Source organism: Mauremys reevesii, linkage group 1, assembly GCF_016161935.1.
Source record: "Mauremys reevesii isolate NIE-2019 linkage group 1, ASM1616193v1, whole genome shotgun sequence".
Lineage (NCBI taxonomy): Eukaryota > Metazoa > Chordata > Testudines > Geoemydidae > Mauremys > Mauremys reevesii.
Window position 1 is genome coordinate 308328184 of NC_052623.1, and position 22059 is coordinate 308350242.

Consider the following 22059-nt stretch of genomic DNA (forward strand, 5'->3'; position numbering starts at 1 on the left):
ACACTACTGACCAAACAAATTTGATCTTAGCTGCCTGTGATATATGTGCACCAAGAGTGGATTCAATGGGGACAATCACGAAGTATTCTCAAATACTAAGATAAAACAAAAGCCCATAGATAGGAATATATTTTCAGTAGTGTGTGATGAAAACTAGGTGTATACTTCACGTTAGCATGAGCACTGAGCTCTCAAGGTTGAAAGCAATTTTTAATTAAATCATTTTTTGTACAGAGCTAAGTGTGATTTACCAGGTTAAAATAGTAAATCTTTCTTGTATAATAATGGATTGATTTTACAACAGTTGGCCCACCTTATGTTAAAGCATCATGTAAACTAATCCCGTAATCTAAGATATAAATAGTGCTTGTATTCTCTCTCTTTAGTAATACAAGATTCCATCTTTTTGCTTAATTTGCTCCTACCTGAAGTGATCCTAGTGGAGTTCCAGCTGTATATGAGATTATTTCCTCATTATCTGACAAATGAGGGCTAGTAACCTAAATCTCAGCAGTCTACTCAACTATGCCTATCATGGTCCTGTGATCACCCCCCAAACATCTCCCTACTACTCAGCTCCACCCCTAACCTCTTTTCCCCCAAATAAAGAATAACCAGTTTGGCAGGCTTTGGGAAAAAATTAAACATACACCCCCGTACATGAGTAATAAGGTGTCACAACCCCATTAGGAAATTTAACACCTGTCTGACATTTAAATGTCATGTCTGAGTTAAATGTCTAATGTCACCACCATTGTGCCTGCCAGGCAGACATTTAACTCAGACATGCCAAACCCGTGGGAAAAAACCCACAGAAATTGGGATTGTTTTTGGCTTCATTGGCTTGTGAGTTGCTTGTTGGCTAGTTTTTGGCTTGTAGCTTGTTGCTTCTTTTGTTTGATCAGCTCCTGGCAAGCAGGGGCAAGGGGGGTGGGGAGGAAGAGTCGGAGGTGCACAGTGGGCCCACCACAGTCCCAGACTGCACGCCAGGGGATCTAGTCACAGAGCAGGGTTCCTAGGGATTGGCTTGTTTCGGCTTTGTTTTGAAATAGGATTAGATTGAGTTTTGGCTTATTGTGAAAGTCGGGTTGTTTATTTACTGCGTGAAACTTGGCAACTGTGATTTTACTTATCCATAATCAGTTAGCAAAAGGTGCTTTTATTTGTATAGGAATATGATCCCAACCACTGGCATATGGCATTAGTCCTGGTACTTTTGAAAGACTCCTCCTCTGATAAGGATTCCTGGGTGGCACTGGGTCCCGGGTGGCACTGTTGCTGCTCACCTCCCATTCAGCTGCATAAACCCTAATATACAATTCTTGCTTTGTACAGTGGTCTGAAAAGGCTGTGAAGCATGCACACAGAACCTGAGCCTATCCCAGGGGAACTCCCCCTGGGTGTTCTGACTATTTTCCTCTTACAGTTGTGGTTATAGCCATCCTCACTCCAATGGAGATTATTTAGAAAATCACTTTCTCCACCCAACTTCATTCCTGCATGCCCACAGCAACATCAACAACAGCTTAATTAGTCATACAACATCCCCTACAGCATACATTTAAGCAGCAATAGGCAGACATGTATGATTGCCAATAGCTCCAGTGCTTAGCTAAATAAAGAGACATGAAGAAGGGTGGAGGTACAGTAATAGTGTACAAGTACTTAAGAGGTTTAATTTGACATTTACTAAGACTTTGTCTACACTACCACAGTAAGTCGACCTAAGTTACGCTACTCCAGCTACATGAATAACATAGCTGGAGTTGACACAGCTTAGGTCGACCTACTGCGGTGTCTACTCCGCACTTTGTCGACAGGAGACACTCTCCCATCGACTTACCTGAATCTTGTCCGGTGGAGTACCAGAGTCAACCGTAGAGTGCTCTGCCGTCGGTTTAGCGGGTCTACTGAAATCGACCCCTAGTAAGTGTAGACATGGCCTTAGAGTACCACTGTCAATGAGAGAAGGAGTAAACAGGAGTGGTACACACAGTATATATACTGGGCTAATAAAACTACTGTAGAACTCACCCCTCCTGCCCCCAACTCCCCCACCCCCAACTGTTCTTTTCAATTCCTAATATTTCTCCCCATAATGTGCATCAGGGCAATATATGTTGGACAGGGCACTATTTATTTCAGCACCTGTTACTGATACATTATTATTCAATGATGTAGCTCACAATTTTATTCACTAAGTGAACCAGGTTACTCAATATTTCCATGGGTAATCAACTATAATTAGTATTTTTCTTATCACCCAAAGCAGTTAAATGCAATGTATCAGAATTATAGCAGTTAGTATAAATCGGGATTCCATCTCCCCCAACTCCCAATCTTATGTAGCACTATTCTTTGAAAAGTAAGGCCTTGTCTACACTACAAAATTAAGTTGATCTAAGTTAGGTTGAAGTATAACCACTGCACATGTCCACACTACGTCCCTTCTGTGGGTGGTGAGAGTCCTCACCAGAAACACTTTCACCAATTTAACTGTGTGGGGCACTGACAGCTGGAACCCCCTCCCGCCTCCCTGCATGGTGGCCTCCACCTACCTTCCTGTGGGGGTGGAGTTATTAGGTTGGTGTAGGGCGTGACTTATATCAGTGGGAGCAACACTGTATTGTAGACACTTACAGAGTTAGGTAGACGTAAGTTGCCTTACGGAAACCTAACTCTGTAGTGCAGACCATTAAGGGTGGCAGAATGTGGCTTACTCACTACTATCCACTCTGCAAATATAGTCTTGTTTTCTTCAAGGTACAGCTAAGGTACTAATCAGCATGATAACTGTGGAAGAATCTGGCCTGATAATGGTATTTGAATAGAGGGTTGAAAGTATTTTGAGTCAACAACTTCTGTTTTACCAAACTAAAAAAAACTTTGTCTTTTACTAGCACAGAAGCCATTATTCAAATTGTTGTGTGTATTTTAGTATCCTGAAAATTAGGAGCTGTACTGTGTTGTCCTTAATGTTCATCTAGAAATAATGTTCTTATTGAAGAAGAGGGCAAACTTTTTTTTTTATTGTATAAACGCAATTTTAATTAAGGTCAACCTGTACAAAAAGCTATTAGAATGAATACTAAATGAGGATATAAACAGCAACCATGATCTCAGTACACAATATATAACATACCTCCCAGTTTAAGAAGCAGTAACTCTAAACTGTTCTTACTCATTTGCTAGTGAACTGGGACAAGTTGACTATCACTATTTATTATGTACCTCACCCAGCTGTGATCTCTGCTCAGTTTGTACTGTTGTGCTGAACTGTAAGGCTCATATATTCTAGAGAAGCTTGAATCTGAGAAAGTTCCTCCCATTTTTATTCCACGACTTTATATTTTATTTTAGACATTCCTTTTATTCTGCTCATTTATGATTCATGTTTGTGGGCAATAGTCTATCACTGGTCTTTGGTAGAACAGATGACATAACTTTTTCAAGAACACCTGTTATATAGCATTTTTGTGTTATCATTAATAAGGCATCATGGGATAATCAAAGACTGAAAAAAAAAGCCATGTTAGACCACTCATTTTAAAGATTTTATTGTATCATAGTCACTTCAAATGTTGTGAAACAATTTTCTACAATCTTGAGCTTTTCTTCAGAAAGCAGGTTCTCCTGTTTTAGTTGTCCAATAAGAGCTTCCAGGGATTTGAGCCTACCTAAAGTTCTTCTTTCCTGTTTTTCAAGGAGTGTTATCTTAGAATGCAGCTTTGCAATTTTTTGCCAAAGATGATCCCTGTCTATGTCTTGTCTGCAATATGAATGCTCAGTTTGTAATATTTCAGTTTCACCATAATTGTTTATATATGCAGATTTTTGAATTTCTATTTCTTCCATGTCTATGAACTCCTGTTTAATAGGCATGAAAGAACTACTTACCATTGAAGGCTCTTTAGAACACTCAGCAGGCACAATGATAGCAATGACAGATTCTTCATTTCCATTAAACTGTTCGATAGTTCGTGCGATTGTACTGAAGAAAACTGCATTTTCACTTGGCTGTACTTCCACAGAGCAGACTGCAATATGTGAGTTAGGATTCTCAGCTAGATGGTCAATAATTGGTCCACCCGCATTTTTAAATTTCAAAGATGAATCCAAGTATTCAGCGTCTGTAACTTGCAAAACTGTGGCTGTACAACTTAAAAGATTCTCTACCGATGTATGAATATTACTTGCTTCTATGTTCTGGACAGTTTCTGCCATTAAAACAGGTGTTTGCTGAATATGCTGCTCTGATGAACTAAGAATTATGGTGCCTGCTTGCAAGTTTTCTGTGTTCTGAAACGACACTTTCTGTTGTGGAGGTTTGCTCAGGGTTGATAAGCAAATTGCTTGAGTTTTTTCATCTAGCCTTTCTGCAATTGTGACACTTTTCTTTGGCGAACAAGGCTCAAACGAAGCAGATACATTATCTGACTCTATACACACACTGATTTCCTCCCCATCCTCTGTTTTTATCTCTTGTGGCTTGTGCTGAGAAGAGTCTTTTTCCTGGAGGAGAAATGACACCTTTTAACTATAACTACATATAATGCACAAAAGTTTCTTCATTCTGTAATGTGCTCTTAAGTAACTATTTTTTTTGATAATCAATTTTTTTAAAGTATAGCTCAAAGATTAAACCAGTAATTTGTCAACAATCCATATATTTATCTCCAATAGAATGTTTTCCTTAAACTTTGTATACCAGAGACATTCTCAAGTATTAGTCTAAAACTCTGTGTAAAATAGTTTCAGGTTTATAAAAAACTGTATTATAATTCTTCGTGTAAATTGATGAAACATACAATAGAAGCACCAGGTTGCCTTTCTCTGACAAGCTGGATAGTTTCTCCTATTCTATGCCCAAACATGTTATTCAACACAAATTAATGATGGATTATGCTGCTTTTGCATTACTGATGCAGCAAAGCAGAAAATCCTGTTTTTTCCACCTAATGTAATTCAGATGGTTCTTTCAGACAACCGCCAAGCAACTTTACTTTCACAGAAATTTAGTACAATGGTAGAAAAGAAACCTAGATCTTCAGTGCATAAGTAACTGCAGTGGGTTACATGGGTGTACGTGTGCATTCATGCATATGTGGTATGCATGCACATCCACACAGGTTGATTTTTAAATATACAAGCCAGCATGGTGTTGAAAGTTTGAACGCTTCATAAGGATGGAGACACTTCTTTTATGACTCATGATAAGTTAACAAGTGGAAAGACCTTACATTGATACTGCTTCTGGTTTTAATCATCACCATCAAGGCCTGTCCTTCCCTGGCTACTCTCTCTTCTCCCCATCTACACAAATCACATCTTCCCCATGTTTAGGATGAGAATCTAAATAAGCTTTTTGATATGTTGGTCATTAATATAAAAATATACTAACGTTGTGTGGTATATTTTTTCAATAGGTTTGATTTTGAAGAGTGCAAGCTGTAGAAGTTGTAGTCATGTTAGGCCAGTAGACTAAGAATAAAAACAAAACAAAAAACCTGTAAGCAACTTTAACTTTGCTCACTAAATATAAAAACAAGACAAGCAAGTGTTAATCAGAACGTGAGGACAGGATGTAAAAATGGGGTGTGGTGAAAAAAGACAAGGCATTCTAAAGAGTACATTCATAAAGATATGCCTAGTTCAGACCGCCCATACTGTTGACTAATCAAGCTATTCAGTGTTTTCCATGTTCTTCATTGATAAGAATTAAGTAGGAGTTCAGCAGAAGGACATGGGTTCCATTGCATTGCAATTTAGTTTTGTAACACACTTCAAAAGTTAGAGGATTGAAAAAGTTATGTAAATAGTAAAAGCAGTTTCCTTACCTGTAGTACTATCGTCTCCAAAGGGGATACCTAATGCTCAGTCAGTCCTAGAGATTTAAGAATACAGGGTATCTCCCACAAGCTGAAACAGGGCTTCTTTGATTGAATTTCTGGGTCCTGCTTCATCTGTTCAGAGAACTGAGAAAACTCCCAGATTCTCCTAAAATTCTAACCTAAAGTCCTCCCAGAACCACTGCTAGCCTGAAGAGAGAGAGGGAGGGAACCCCCCCCCCCCGACAAAAAAAAATCCTATCTGGGTAGAGCGCTCACAAGTAGAGCTTTGAGGAACCCCTCTTTGTTTTGTATAGAGACATAAGACTGAGCCTCAATATGTAGCTGCAGAACCTCAAGCATGTGAACGAGGGATATGGTTTAAGGGATAAAACCCCAAAACACAATCTCCAAAGCATGGAATGAAGGCCCATCACTATTTGACTGGTTGAGCAGCGGGCATCCATACAGGAGAAGAGATATCCTTCATATATACATGTTTTCCTTAGGTTAAACACACATCTCAGGAGTTCTAGTGCCACACTGACCTTCCTTTCAGTCAGAACACTGAGTGAGAAGAGGTTTGCTCAAAACCTGTTAGTAGAGCTAGGCATTGGGCCCTATGAAGGAGAATCTCGGGTTTCATTAAAAAACCTCCTAACCCTTGTCTTTGCCATGATAGCTTTAGAAACAAACACAATGTAAAATTATCACTAGTGTTGAAATGAGCAACTACCTAGGCTCCATTTCTGCATAGGATCTTAATTATTTTCCCAATCATATACATTTTTCATGTAAAAGGTCAATTAAGTTTGGGATGTGTTCTAAAGAATCATCTTGCATCTCTATGAGTTCATGAGAGATGCACGCTATCACCCAGCCTGATGTGCCTATTAACAAACAAACAAACCAAACCAAACAAACAAAGTCTGGGAGTCGGGACATAGGTGCCTAAGCACCTTTATGGATCTGACCTTCCGATTCTACGGTAAGTAGGGTGATGCAAGTGTCTAGGAAGGGAGAAGATGAATAGATCCTGCTGTTATCCGGAACAGCTGCCAGATACAGTCAGTGAAATGAGCCTCCATGAGGTGCTGGGGAGGGGAAGCAAGCAATATTAAGAGGTATAGTGCCTTGGACAGAGGTGGAAATATTAACTGTTTTTTTCCTTTGCCAGTGACAAGAGAGGACTATAAAACTGATGCTTCCCCCTCCTTGTTTTGGGGATTCCCAAAACAAAGTTTTATCCAGGGAATGTTTCCTGTATTTCTGACTGGGAAGAAAATGTGAAGGGAAACTAGTTAAAATTTTGGCAGCATCACCTCAAAGTATTCGTATAGCTTTACAGATCAGTTATCTATGTAACATCTCTATAAAGAGAGTGATTAGACTATGAACACAAATATAAAAAAAAGGAAGGTTATGCTTCTGCTGAATGCAAATCACTACCTCTACATTTAGAAACCAACTAATGTTTAAGCAGTAATTATTTGAGGCAAGAACCATCTTTTTGTTTTGTGTTGTACTATGTCCAGCACAATGGGGTTCTGGCCCATGACTAAGGCTTCTAGCAGCTATGGTAATACAGAGAATAATAATTTAATTCCATAAAGATTTTTAGATCATCCCAAAACATTACGACTACTGTGTCATGAACTGCTGAATTTTCTTTCCATATTTTTAAGAAACTCATCATAGTTTTCGTCCTAGAGTGTTAAAACCTGTTTACATTAAGTTCACCTGCAATTCAAGGAAACCTACACTTATTTCTGGAATTCATTTATTATATTTTAAATGTTAAAAGTCTGTGTTAAAATGTTTTCTTTTTCAACGCTGAAGTAGCTAGATAGGCACAAATTTCAGTTTTATAAATTAAGCCACGATGGAGACTAAATACCCATCTCTGTACCCTGCCTCCGACACTTTTCTCTTCTGGATGCTTCAGAGAAAAGCAGTAAACCCCTGTAGTCTCCTTCAAAACATTTATACTAAACAATACTATGATATGTGTGAGGCACTGGGTCTTTACCTAACCAGTTCTATGGGAAATATCTTCATGACACAATATGGGGATGAGATAATAGAAGGTCGATAGTCCTTACAATTTTTACTCTGGCAGATCCCAGTAGTTATGCATACAAAGTGTAAAACGATTCTGTGCCCATTACCATTTACAAGATGTAACCATTTTTTATACTTGTGTGTAAAAGGAATACCTGAGAAAGCAACTCGTATTGGAAAATTAACTAAACAAGATTTGAGTATTATATTTCTGAAAGAATACATGAAGTATACTTAAGTTCTGAAAAAGGTATTGTTACCGAAATATCGGGTCTGCCTAGCTGAGAGCCAATAACAGCCTGACAGGAATAAGGAAAATGCTTTATTCTGCAGAAAAAAGGAGAGCTCTGTAATAGATACAGAAGACTTTACTGCACACAAGTTTTACAAGCTTTTTATACACTTTCAGACAAAGACCATGCCGTGTTAACACTTTATTGGTGGTTACCGAACCCTGTAAAACTGTTATTTGGTAAGGAAAAACTGGTTTGAAGCAGGATTATTTCTGCCTTTGGCAGCTAAGGGAAGATTAATTGTAAAGTTCAAGGTACTGTGTACGTGAGGCCTTTTGGAGGCTTCTGCCTCCACCTACTGGCTGTTTGCAAAACTATTAATAAGGGGGGGGGGGGCTACCCCAAATAGCTTTAACAGTATGAAGAAGCTGATGATAACCCATTGTGGCATATTATACTCTATAAAGCAGTAACTGCTTTGCAGGGATATGCTAATGAAATACATAGCAATGAAAAATAGCAATATTTTTATAATTTGAGCCTGGACTCCTGATCCGTTAGTGATTTTTATATTAGAGAGAGGATTGTCAAGAAAGGGAAGACATACACATGCTGAAACTAAAAACATTTAGAAAAGCTAATGTTTTTATACCATATGAATACATTTACTGTTAATAAGAAGGCCCTAACAAAATTAGCTATTTGAAGCAAAATAGTAGCTGTAAAAGAAACATTAGTATTTGGACAGAAATTACCTAACAGCAATACTTCCAAGATTGGGTCTCTCAATCAAAAGTATGAAACTATTAGATGTTCAAAAGAAAAGTTTTCTGAGTATTACTTTGTATGTGTGGTTTTGAAAATTATACTCTACTAGTATCCAGCCAACGCAGCTCTGTATTAAATAATAAAATGACACATTACCTGATTATCAGGCAAAGAGAAAATAGTTGGTATTGCAGTATGTTTCAAATATCGAATTCCCCATCGCACATCAAGGGAGTCAGGGGTAAAATGGTCACTGCACAGGAGCTGGTGCTTACTGGGAGTCCATGTGTCACGCTTCATATTCCGCAACCATTTCTCAAGTCTTTCTTTATCATGAAGTGGAAACCTGGTTTAAAAGATTCGCGCAAAATTAGTTTTATACTTTTTTCAAATAAAATCTCTTCATCCCACTCCTAAGTCTTCCCTTACACAAGAATCTATCCTAGGTTTTTATACAGTGCTTCATGGCATATAAGTGCTAAATCTAGTAACCATGAAATTTACATCTAGATAATCATGAGCGGGGAAATCTTGGCTCCAGTGAACTCAATGGTAAAACTCTCACTGATGTCAAAGGTGACATCCGACCCCAAAACCATCCAATATGGGCTGATCTGGGAACCCTTGCTCAAAAAATGGTTTCCACTGAAGTCCCCGGGAATACTTGCTTCAGTAGAAAAGTAGGAGGATGTGGTCCTTATTTTGTTTTAACAAATAAGCAAGCAATTAGCAAATTATTGGATTCCACCTATTACTTTAATTTTGTTTTCATTATATTTCTCTTAATCTATTTGAGCACATTCCTGAGTTTTGTTTTTTTATTCAAAAAGCCACTCTATTAGTTTAGGTTAAAAAAATGTATAAAATATAATAAAAAAAAAGTGTTTCTGTCTCACTCTCCTGAAACATGAGCTCTAGAAAGTGAAAGACTAAAGCTAACAAAAGGAAACAGACTGGGGTAATTTCTATCATCAAAATTAAGTGAAAAGGAAAAGGAAGCACAAACATTGGCAAGATTTGTTTCAAATTTATTTTTAAAATACTGTTATGCAAAGTGACATACAAACCCCAGGGGAAATAGAATGTAGTGGAGGGCTAAACAGAAACAATGTAAGCAAAGCCATGAAACTTGTCTAGTGATTGTTTCCTGCATGCCACATCTGGAAGTTTATAGACCAACATTTTTAGGCAAAATCAGTATGTTACCAGTGCAATCACTTAAAGAAAAAGTGAAGCATTTCCATGTACAGTAACATTGCCATTCAGCCCAACATCTCAGTTCACATCTTTGAGCAAAAAGACACTACAAGACACCAAAAAGGTTAGCATTCTCAGCTCCTTAAATAACTCTTTAGTTTTGACATGTAGCCAACTAAAATACACACATCAAATCACTGTCACATTCAAACCACAACCTTAAGATTCCCTATTAAGGTATCAATAACAGGGTGTCCTGGGGTTGTGAAAAGTACTGTAGATGTCAGTAGTGGGGTTGGGATGAGTGGCAAAAGTGATCAGATACTCCTGGCACCTGATGAGCCTGTCTAGCCTAGAGCCTTTTTGCAGAGCCCACATCATGCCTTAATCCCAATGGGCAACCAGATCCCCAGCCGCCTTGGGCTTACTCTGACACAGACCCACTCCCCGAACCCCCTTCTACTCCCCAGCTGCTTTTAATAACGCTTTAATGTTTATTTCCGTTCCTAGCTACCCACTGACCAGGACGAGCCGCTGACCACAGGCGCAGCAAGCCCCAAGCTGGCCTGTGCAATGAGCAGAGCGGGGCTGAGGAAGGGAAACTGGGGGACTGGAGCGGGGAGGTGCGGACTGCAGCTCCCAGAGCAGCGCCCCCGGCCCGGCAGGTCCCCCCGGAAGGGTACAGGGTGGTGAAGCACAGGGCCTAGAGCCCAGGGACAGCACGTCCTGCGCCCCCGCTAGAGACCCGCAGCGAAAGCGTGCAGCGGCCTGGGCCCGAGGGAGGGTGAGGAGCGGGCAAGGGGGAGGCCCCGCTCCCAGGGCGACGGGCCCGACCCGACGGGGTGCGATCGCGCCCTGGCGCTGCCGCCTCAGGATGGGCGGGGGCCTGGGCTCCGGCGATGCGTCCCCGCCCGCCGCCCGCCCCGGCGGCTCTCACGGGTAGAAGCTCAGCTTGCGCTGGTCCCTGGCGCTCTGGCCTCCCCGGTTCTTGCAGCAGGACGCGGCGCAGTATCGCGGCATAGCGGGCGCTGGAGGACCCAGCCCGGGGCAGGAACCATAGACTCAAGCTGCGGGGCACGGGGATCGCCGAGACACCGGCAGCCACTGGGCGCTCGCCGCGACCGCAGCCCCACTTCCGCTTCCCCAGGCCTCCGACCCCGCTCAGCAACCGGAAGTGACGTAACTCCACCGGGTTAATAACAGGCTTCCACGTGCACTAAAGCGGTGTTGTCACGTGAGACAGGGCAGCCAATAGTGTAGCGTTTCGTGTAGGATTCGCGCTAGAGTGACGGCCGCCGTGTTCGTCCGCCCAGACCAGGGGGGCGAAGAGCGCGCGGAGCAGCAGGTCGGTGTAGTGGGGAGGCCACAGGGCCCCGGCTTTTGTGTTGGGGGAGGGGCGAGTGTAGGGGTGCAGCGATGGGGTGGAGGGAGGTGTGGGGCGGGGTTCCTTGGGGAGGGGCGCTGGGGGTGTATTGGGGAGGTGGGGGCCTAGATGTGGGGTGTATTGGGGAGCCTGAGGGTGGGGTGTATTGGGGAGGAGCCTGGGGGTGGGGTGTATTGGGGAGGGAGCCTGGGGGTGGGGGTGTATTGGGGGGATGGGTTTGGTGGGATTTCTCTGCTCTTTGGGGTGGGATGTTTTTGTTTGTCACTTCGATGTATCTCAGGTTCTCGGGTCTTGCTTTTTATTCTCTCCCCCGGAAGGAGGGTGTGTGAAGTGGTGAGCTCTCCTCTGGGGGGGCGTCTGTATTTGTGTGGTGCTGCACTGCTGCCGTGGCATTTGGACACTGGGTTTATTTACAACTTTTTTTTTCTTTTCTTTTTTTTTTTTTACCCGATCGTGTCTAATCAGAATAATGAGGTTTAATTTGGCTGTGAGAAAGGTGCGCTGGGGGAAGAGGTAATCTCCTCCCCTCCCAGACTTTAATCACTTCTCTCTATGATGAACTCTCCAGAATAATAGTAAACCCCATAATTTTATTTTCATTAAAGTTGGGGGGGGGGGGGGTCAGCAATTAATTGACCACATACAAACTGCAGTGGTCTTTAGAAGTGCTTAGTAGCATGGCTGAGGATTCTAGCTTACTCCCCAGCAACGTGAACTGATGCTTGGGGGAGAGAAATGATGATACAAGACTACTATATTTAAACTTGCTGTGGTGACCACAGTTGAGTGAGAGCCTTTGCCATTTGTAAGGACTTTGTACTAGCTCTATGTCCACTAAATTGCAGTTACATTTAATTTAAGTCATAAAATAGGATGGCTTTGTGTTGGTTAAACCTGCTAGATTCCTTCCCTTTTTGTTTCAGTTTTCAAAAGAGTGGCAGGTAAAGAGAAGGAAAGATCTCATTCTCAAGCACTGGTTACATTTTCACATTCTACAACATAGGTCTTAGTGTCTTGATAGAGTTATATAAAATACCTTTTATGCCCTTGTAATTGAGCTTTGTTCTTAAAACTTCTCTAGCTTTGTATTAATAGTTCGGTGGTGTTTGTAAGAGCTGTCTCAAAGTCAAGCTGTTCCACTTGGTGCATTAAAAATTGTATGTAATTGGTACTATTATTCATGGACTTCTGTATATGTAAATAGGGCTTTACAAATAAAAGAGATGGTAACTAATTGTTCTCCTGTCCCCTGAAGGTAGGGCAAGAAGTAACAGGCTCAATCTGCAGCAAAGGAGATTTAGGCTAGATAGTAGGAAAATCTTTCTCACTATAAAGGTAGATAAGATCTGGACTAGCTTTCCAAAGGAGGTTGTGGAATCCCCATCATTGGAGGTTTTTAAGAACAGGTTTGATAAAAAACAGTCAGGGGTGGTCTACGTTTACTTGGTCCTGCCTCAGTGCAGGGAGTTGGGGTTGATGACTTCTTGAGGTTTCTTCTAGCCTTATGTGTCTATGATTCTATTTGTTACAAAGCTCCTACTACTGTCATATTCAGTTATCTTGAAATGCATAAACATGCTCACAGTAAGATGATAGAAACAGGCTTTCAGGATTATGTATTTGCCACTAAGGAAGAAGTAGCTTGTTCATTTAATTATTTAATCAGTTTAATTATGGATTGAAAATTGGCACTGAATATTCCCTTGCTGGCCTGTAATATTAATTCTAAAGAAAATAAAATGTTGCATTTAAAATTCATAACCAGAATAATGATACTGCTGAAATCCTTATCATTCAGCTAATTATCCAACAAAGGTTTAAATACTTCTTATTTTGTGACCTTAAATTCTCTAGTGGTTTATTGACAAATGGGCCGAACTAAAATGCTGAGATCAGGTTCTCCCACTAATTCTCATTCAAAATCACAAAACTCTTTTTAAGGGATTGTATCTGATAGCTAAAGCCTAATGAGGATTTTTTAATAAAGAAAAAAATGTTAAAGGTAACACACTTTAAACTGATTTAAGTATGTCCTTTTTTTTTTTTTTTTAAAGCTCTGAACACTCCCATGTACAGTTTTCAGCCAGATATGGCAACATTTTGATAACTAGTACATGAAGGAGAGAAAGTGAGACTTATCTGTTTTCTTTCAGTTTCTAAACTGAAAGAAAAGAAAGGTAAGCAGAATAAACGGTGACTTTTTTTTTAAATGGTTACAGTAAAGGTACTGATACCAACAGATAACAGCTTAATAAATTGGATTTAAATAAAGCTTTTGGTGCTGCCAAGAAAAAAATGCATCTATTTTACATAAAGCCATGTTAGTAAATTCATATTGTAGTAAAGAAAATATACTGTCAGCTATTAATAGTTAGAGCTAACCAGATATACAGGACATGCTAGTCTTTTGTGATAGCCTTTTGTCAATTAAAATACTTTTAAACGTTAGCTATTTTCAACATGCTTTTCTGTAAATAAACAAAGTAAGTAAAGTCTGAATAGCATGGGGATGTTGAAACAAGCTGATCGTTGCATAAGGTTTGTATTGTGTTAGAAATAGTGTTTTCAGGAACTTCGTCTAAAACATTCTGAAGAACAGCCAGTTTATTCTGAATTGGGATTTCTTTTAAAACGTCTGTTAGTCTATAAGGTGCCACAGGATTCTTTGCTGCTTCTACAGAACCAGACTAACACGGCTACCCCTCTGATACTTTTAAAATATGGTATTGTAATACCAGTATTGTATTATTGTAATATTCAGTATTGTATTTTTCATATAAAAATTAAAGTGCTTTACACTTTCTATACAAGACAATAGACAGTATGTAGTGTAAAACTGTTTTTGCAGGAAAGAGTAGTTTAAAATAATTGAAATTATTTTAATTTGGTAATAATACCAGTATACAAGTAATAGAAGTTGAGAAGCTTAGGTGGAGTGAAAAGATGTGAAGGCAGGAGCAGAGAAAGAGACAGGTAGTTTGTAGCAGTTTTTGGGGAGCTGCAGGAGTGATTTCTGGCCTGGCTGCCCTTCAGTAGTGGGAGTGGATAGAGGAGTCAGATGCTAGAATGAGCAGGGGTGCATACAGTCTGTCTCTGAGAGAATGGGGCAATCTTGTAAATAAGGAGGGCAGTTTTGAAAAGGATACTAGAATGAAGAGGAAGCCCATGGAGGTGTTTAGAGATGGGCCAGATGCGCTTCTGTTTCTGGCTACTTGTGTGAGAAGTGCAGCAGTGTTGTGCACTTGCTGGCTTAGGGAAAGCTGATTTTTGGAAGTCTGTGGAAGAAGGCATTTTACTGATCAAGGTGTTAAGAGATGACTGGGCAAATGTTTCAGCATAAGTGGAATAAAAGGGTTTATCTGAGCAATGCCGTGGCAGTGGTAATAGGAAAATATGTATAGACAGGATATGGAGTTTGAGGTTCAAGATGAAGTCAAGATTATGGATTTTAGTGACAAATTGGGGTTAACTGAGGTGGATGCTTGTCGTGCTCAAGAAAAGCATGCCTGACTCTATGGGATGAAAAGCCACAGGTCCATACCTGTGAAGGGTGAACAGGCAAGAAACACTAAAAGTGTGGAAAAACATGTACAGATTAATGGTATTCAGTGTCAAAGTGGTAAAGTTTGAGATTAATGAACAAGGGAAGAGAATAGATGTAAAAAGAAGAGGGACTAGAAAGCTTCCTGTACTTGTACTAATATATTTAGTATTGAGCAAGAGAGATGCCAGAATGAACTGTACACTTGGCATCTAAATACACTGATCAAAATACAGTCCCGTTTTGAGCCTAGCCCTTAGAACACAGACACTTGGCATGCTACCAGCCATGCAAATGTTTAGGAGGGCATTAGATATATATATATCTGTAGTCTCCAAACGGTTGGGTGGTGGGATGTCAGAGCATACAAATTGTATTGAATATACTTTCAGTATTAGTAGTCACTGAAAAGATAAACTATTTTAATAGGCTGTTTAGGCCTGATTTTAAGTTCAAAACCAAAAGGAAACCCTCTATTTATTTAAATACAAATGGGCCTACAAATAAATCTATGTGTAAAGTCTTGTCTTATTACAGCTAAATATTGGGTTTGATCTTTAGCCATGAATTCTTTTTATGGATATATGTGCTTCTTAAAATCTCTTGTAATCAAGGAACTCCACAAAACAGAATTTGTTTATAGCAAATGTTTTAGGGCCCCTATCATCCAAAATCAATGACCGCCGTCAAAGCCATACAGACAGAATTCTGACTTATTCAGGGGAAGTAGAATGGAGCTGTCATCAAGGCAAGAAATGTATTGGACCCATGCTCAGATTCAACATTTTCCCTGTCTGAGTTACAGTCAGTGATTCCCAAGGGAACTAGTGTGTCCACTCACTCACCTAATTCTGCACTGAGATATATTATTTTCTGAGTATGCTTAGTGCAGTCCCCTGGCATTCTGCTGGCTGGCTGAAGTCCAACTCTATCTTTGGGAAGTCGACGTCCCCACTACATATCTTGAATGTCCCTTGGAATAAGGAGAAGCTTCCAAGTACTATATAGTTAGGCTTCTTCTTGAAAGGATTCCTAGTATGCTGACTAACTGAATATAGCATGTGCCTCTTTTGTAATTGATAGTGTCTGTTAACATCAAGCTTTTCTGTTTAAATGACTGATGATGTGTGTTGTGTACAGATTTACTGGTCAACATTTCCTTAACCTGGCATTAGCTTGTTTTTTAGCTCCAAACTTTTTATCAGTATCTCTGATAAATTGTACAATTCTCGACTACCTGATAAATCAGCTATTTTAATATTCACAAATACCACACACTGAAAGTTCCCCAGTGCACTTTGATCTTGTGTTCTAAAGCTGTCTTAGGTCTTATGGAAAGCTTCAACCCCGAGTGAATTGCAAGCGCTCAGTTCACTATTGGTATATGGATGGCTTACACATGTAACTCCCAATGATACTGATTATAAGTCCTTTGTATCAAGACTATTGTCGACCTTTTAGTTATCAAAACTGCAGTTAAAATTGAATTAATACCAAGTCCATCTCATGTTTTTGTTCACCTGGAAAGGAGAAACCTGCATTTTGTAATGGGACTCTGTGGCTAGTGATCTCTTGCTCCACCACAGTAACCTCTTAGGCCATTCAGCTGGCCCTTTGAAATTAGGAGTGGCGGTTGGAATTCAGATTCTTTCTTGGAGGTCATCACTAGGCCCTGTAGCAGCCCAGTGTGTGTGAAGAGAATGACTTGCTTAGGCTTCTGCTCAGTAGAGGCAATGGTTCTTGCCAGTTCCTTCTCAACCTCTTTGGGTGGCTCTAGCACTTTCTTTCGAATGCTGCTGCTCGCTATCTGGTGACAGACAAGTATTCCTAAAAACAGTATACGTAGCTGATTGACAAAATACCATAGTTGGGCCTTGTAATGAAAATGGCTAGTTAGTGAAGCCCAAATGTTGGCACCAGGACTATGGGAGGTAGATGAGGCAAGTGTAAATGTGAACAAAAGAAGAAACTATGGGCGTTTCTGTTGCAGGTGACAGTGAGGTGTGGAGATAATTCAGATCCCCAAACCCATCATACTGCATACTGAAAATTCTGCAGAAGGGAGATTCTCCAGCAAAAGTGAAATTAAACATGGTTCCATCTCTAATTTTTGCATGGTTCCTACTTTTAAACATTATAGACTTACCTGTTTTAATTAGCATGGATGTAATTGAATTGTCTTACCGTAAGTTACTGCCTAACTTCAGAGCAAAAAATTGTGATCATTCATATTCAAATATTTTTCTGTCTTTTCTAGGCGCTTCAGAAATGGCTACCACACAGTCTGTCTTCACATTTGCTCTCTGCATTTTAATGATAACTGAATTAATATTGGCTAGAGAAAGCTACTATGATGTTTTAGGAGTTCCAAAAAATGCATCTGACCGCCAGATCAAGAAGGCATTTCACAAACTGGCCATGAAGTACCACCCAGACAAAAACAAAAGTCCTGGTGCAGAAGCAAAATTCAGAGAAATTGCAGAAGGTAATATAAATTATGTAATAGGATTAATGAGGGCTATGAATTGTGTAAATCTGTGAGCTTGAAAATGTCTGTCTATACTCCGTTAACTTTTCTACTGGGTTAAAAATTACACCAGTTTAGATATAGCAAGTTGTGTGTCATAGTCAGTTCTAAAAGAGGGCCACAAAAGTGCTCCTGGTCAAAGGCACCTATGACAGTATCTTTGTCTACCAGAACTAGAAATGTTCTAGTAGTAGCTAGAAGTGTCTTGTCTTAAAATATGTCTGATTACTATTTTGATTCCCCGCCCCAGTTGAATTTTAACATGATTTCAGTGACTGCTGTCTGTAACAACTTCAGATAGAAACAAAAACTTTAACTTAGCCTTTAAATGGATATTTCATCACGCATTTACTAGTGGCTAATTCTATTAAAATTGAAATGAGTGGCAAGGAGCAAAATAACAACTGGAAAGGGGGTTTTAAGTATCAGTGTCATAAATGTAACCTTTTCAGTATGAATATATAATACCATAAAATGTAATTGCAACTTCCCTCTTCTCAGCGGTGTCTGTGAAGTTATCAGTAGTTCCTCTTTTCATGTTCTATAGGTGCTATTGATTCTTTCTCTTTGTTTGTGTATATTATTGAACGTTGTCATGACAAAACAATGCATTGTAATGGCCCAAATCACACTTCTTTCTAACAGCAGAGTTAGAACTTTCTTTGTGTAGTGTTGCAATTAACAGATAGGACATTTTCAACCATATTTCTGTTCCTCTAACTGGGCATGGCACACATGTTGAAGTCCAGTGTTCTCTTGTAAAAAATTTATGGGTCTGTCAATATTTCTACTTCACAAGATATGGTCCTGGGCCAAAGATCAGGTTGAAACTTCATTTCCTATTCTAAATAAACTTAGATTTGGGTATTGTGTGTATCATTAACTTGTTCATGCGAAGCACCACTATTTTGTTTGTAAACCAACCTTGTTTCCCTGCTGTTCTGCATTAAGCACAGTTTGGTTTAGAGATGTGTACTGCAGTACCTCTGCAACATAGCTTGTTCCCACTGCTTTGATAATTATCAAATGGAAAGTTTATTTGAAACCCATCACAGGATGACAAGTTCCTGTGATAGGAAGATGTTGAACAATTTAAAAGAAGGGGAAAGAGCTTGGCTTGCCAAGTCTTTTTACATTCCCCCTTATTTCACTGCCATTTGAAAGAAAATATTTAACTGCTGTTCTTTAGTGCCTGGTGGTTAAAATACTAATTTATTTAAATAGAATATAGTCTTTAAGGATAAAATTACAGGATACATTTTGTCTTGACTTAATGCATGAGAACACTTATGTGGTTATTTTAGAATGACATGAATGTTCAGTGAAGTTGTGGCTTACTTTCATTATACCTGTAATGAAGTTATCACTTTCATCTGTGCTTTTTATCACTGATGTGCTTGCCGCTTGAGAAAAAAGTGAATGTGATTTTTGACAAGAAGATTTAAATCTGACTGTACGTGAAATTCTGACCTAACTTCTCATTTCAATACTTCTACAGCATATGAAACGTTATCAGATGAGAATAAACGAAAAGAATATGACCAATTTGGCCATGGTGGAGGACAAGGAAATAATGGAAGCCCATTCCAACAGTCATTTAATTTCAACTTTGATGACTTGTTCAAAGATTTTGACTTTTTTGGGCAAAATCAAAACTCACGGTCAAAGAAGCATTTTGAAAATCACTTTCGAGGTCATCGGGAGGCTCACAGCAGGCAAAGACGTTCTTTCCAAGATTTCTCCTTTGGAGGTGGACTGTTTGATGATGTGTTTGAAGATATGGAAAAAATGTTTTCTTTCAGTGGCTTTGACAGTGCACACCAGCACACAGTACGAACTGATAGCAGATTCCATGGATCTAGCAAGCATTGTAGGACTGTCACTCAGCGCCGAGGAAACATGGTTACTACATACACAGACTGTTCTGGACAATAACACTTCCTTTTTCTTCCATATTTCTCTCGCCGTTTCCTCACCTTGATGATTTTCTTGTTTAGTTGCTAATATGGAACAGAAACTCTTCTCTGAACTGTCTGATAAACTATTAAAGTATTTAACGTAATTGCAGTAAAGAAATTCAGTTAAACTAATTCTTGCATCTGAAACAACATGCAGCAAAGTGGGAGATGAGTGCCTCGTTATCTGTCTAGAAAGGGTGTGTGTGTGTGTGGGGGGAAATAAATTCCATATCGTAAAACAAGATAAATATTTACTAAATTGAAATATATTTCAATCTTTTAACATATGAGGAGTTTTTTATATTCTTAACTTAATGTGACTTTTGTCTATACCCCTGGTAGGATGTTTGACTTACTGATGCATGTATAGCCACATGAGTTAAACTAACTTATTGTGAAGTGTTACACTTAAAACTGCCTCTTTTTTTTTTTTTAATTTAAATTATCCTTATAGACTAGACTTGCAGTATTCAGCTGCTGTAGACGACGTTGTGGGAACTATGTATAATTCACACACAATACAGCAGTGGAAATTTAGCTCATCTCCATTTTAACTTGCATGATCAGTTCTAAAGGTGAATGTAGAACATCTTTAGAACCATGTAATTAACAGTGTAAGGAACCATTGCCTGGAGTTTAGAAGTTTGTTTGTATTTTGAAATGTCCTTTCATTGGCCACAAGCCTGTAAAGATTTTAGCATGAGCATAACTGTGCATATGTGAGTTGTCTGACTCCAGTGGGACTACTTTACACACAAAAGTTATGTATGTGTAAGTCTTTGTAGAATCCTGGACATTATCTATCTAAAAAGTAAATATGAGAACCTGTATTATTGCAGTACATAACTTGCTGCTTAGTTATTTCCCCCTGGAAAATGGGGTAGTGAAATTTTTACTTTTTAAATTCTCCTCATGATGCTATAGTGAACTTAAACTAAGTAAAATTAGATTCCTGTGGCTGATGTGACTTGTAGGTCAAACAAGTACATTTTTGTAGTAAATAGATCTGCAAACCACATTGCAGATTTCTTCATTTAAAAGAATTATTGGCCCAGCTTCACAACTTGAAAGGTAAACTCTCCTCAAAGTGAGTAAACAGCAAAATTGAAAGTTAGACTTCTTGTGGTATTTTAGTTACATTTGGCAATTGAGTCTGCTGTAATGGTGGCATTTGCTGTACAGCCATCAATGAAGTCTATAAGCCAATATAAACTGGAAGAAAAACCCTCAGTATTTAAATGTCACCCTAATAGATCTCTACATCAATCCTTGAAGATTTTCTTTGAGTATTAATATAGGACTGGCTGGACTTCCATGTAGTCATTGTATCAAACTGCAGCTTTTCAGTAAGATGGCCGCCACGCACAATTGAGAATTGCCAGTTGTAACTTTAATTAATTTTTAGAAATACATTTCACTTAATTTATGTGAAAACTTACTTTTTACGTTGATTGAGCAAACAAATAGAGAGCAGGCTTCTGTAAGTTGCAGTGTCCTAAATAGATTTCATCTGTTTAAAAAGCCCTAGACTAATTTTATTATAAGGAAGAGACTTTGCCCTTCAGCTCTCATTTAATATTCCTCAGCTACATCCTCACTCATCGTGCTAAACTTCCCACGACTGTCAATATCGTCTTTTGTTAAATTTCACTCACCTAGAAGTCTAGAAAGGATTTTTGTGTTATATTAAGTGCTTTCTCTTTCATCCTTTGTCTACTTTATTTATAAATTGACTAATACCTCATATTCTGTCTTTATAAAAAGCCAGTAATTTGTGAAACCTTATCAGAATGTGCAATATTCTTATGGTAGAAAGAAATTTTGCTTTTGTTTTTTGTGCAAGTAAATTTTAATTCTGTTGTGTACTTTAATGTAAATGTCTGCACTTTTTCCATAACATACTTCATATGGATATTAATCCTATGGATAAATTTAAGCAAAAATAGCACCTGTCGTTCATACAACATGGGTATGTAAGTAAACACATATTTATAACTTGAGTGCACTCTTGTAAACTCTTTTTTTTCCCACGCCATCAAGATTACAAACATCTTAGTACTGTTGGGGGAAAAACCTCCTTTTCCCTTGGAGAAAAATTGTACACACTAAATGTTGGCAGAAGAAGGGCATGCCAGCAAAATATATTCAGGTTGTATATTGCTGAACGTTCATTAATGGTGTAGACTGCTAAAACTCATCCAGGTAAGAGGCATCTTAGGAAGGAAGGTGTACAAGATTTATTTATTTTTATTTTATTTGTTTTTAAGTGGAAAGACTAATAATTTATAAACCACACTCTAAGGAGTTCCGGTTCTGTTGATTCTCATGGGCTTGAAGTTCCCTACCAGAACTAGGCTTCCACTAAATTCCTCCTCTCTCTAGCAGAGCCTGAGCTCTTCCTTTTGGCTGTTGACCCAGCCCTCTTGCCAAGGAGAGGCCTTTACGCAAAATTCTCCACCTACCTCAGAATAAAACAAGCCCAAACTATCCTGATTAATTGCATGTGGTACACTTGAAACAGGCAGCTCATTACCCCTCTTAAAACAACAAAAACAAATCCAC

At 39.1% G+C, this 22059-nt stretch overlaps 2 protein-coding genes across 3 annotated transcripts; one reads left to right on the plus strand and one right to left on the minus strand.

Annotated features, from left to right (window-relative positions):
* Positions 1 to 3541: 3541 nt before the first annotated feature.
* Positions 3542 to 11290, minus strand: THAP5 (THAP domain containing 5). Its single transcript, XM_039506498.1, has 3 exons — positions 11025 to 11290; positions 9047 to 9236; positions 3542 to 4512 (listed from the first exon to the last, which is right to left on the minus strand). Exons 1-3 carry the CDS (start codon positions 11105 to 11107, stop codon positions 3556 to 3558), a joined length of 1230 nt encoding a protein of 409 aa, XP_039362432.1. The 5' UTR covers positions 11108 to 11290; the 3' UTR covers positions 3542 to 3555.
* Positions 11291 to 11300: 10 nt separating this feature from the next.
* On the plus strand, positions 11301 to 21497 carry DNAJB9 (DnaJ heat shock protein family (Hsp40) member B9). Of its 2 annotated transcripts, none has more exons than XM_039506510.1 (3): positions 11301 to 11432; positions 17270 to 17497; positions 19038 to 21497. In XM_039506510.1, the coding sequence occupies exons 2-3, from the start codon at positions 17281 to 17283 to the stop codon at positions 19472 to 19474; spliced, it is 654 nt and encodes a 217-aa protein (XP_039362444.1). In that variant the 5' UTR covers positions 11301 to 11432; positions 17270 to 17280; the 3' UTR covers positions 19475 to 21497. The 2 variants fall into 2 exon arrangements, with proteins under 2 accessions (XP_039362444.1, XP_039362453.1); XM_039506519.1 differs by lacking the exon at positions 11301 to 11432 and adding an exon at positions 12027 to 12046.
* Positions 21498 to 22059: the final 562 nt, after the last annotated feature.

What these genes read in the sequence shown, in the direction of transcription:
- THAP5 (XM_039506498.1), bottom strand. Translation starts at nt 11,107, where the DNA reads ATGCCGCGATACTGCGCCGCGTCCTGCTGCAAGAACCGGGGAGGCCAG. An exon ending in CGCAAGCTGAGCTTCTACCC is followed by an intron (nt 9,237 to 11,024) that starts GTGAGAGCCGCC and finishes CTTTTAAACCAG; the next exon opens with GTTTCCACTTCATGATAAAG. An exon ending in TCTCTTTGCCTGATAATCAG is followed by an intron (nt 4,513 to 9,046) that starts GTAATGTGTCAT and finishes TTTCTCCTCCAG; the next exon opens with GAAAAAGACTCTTCTCAGCA.
- DNAJB9 (XM_039506510.1), top strand. Translation starts at nt 17,281, where the DNA reads ATGGCTACCACACAGTCTGTCTTCACATTTGCTCTCTGCATTTTAATG. An exon ending in ATTCAGAGAAATTGCAGAAG is followed by an intron (nt 17,498 to 19,037) that starts GTAATATAAATT and finishes ATACTTCTACAG; the next exon opens with CATATGAAACGTTATCAGAT.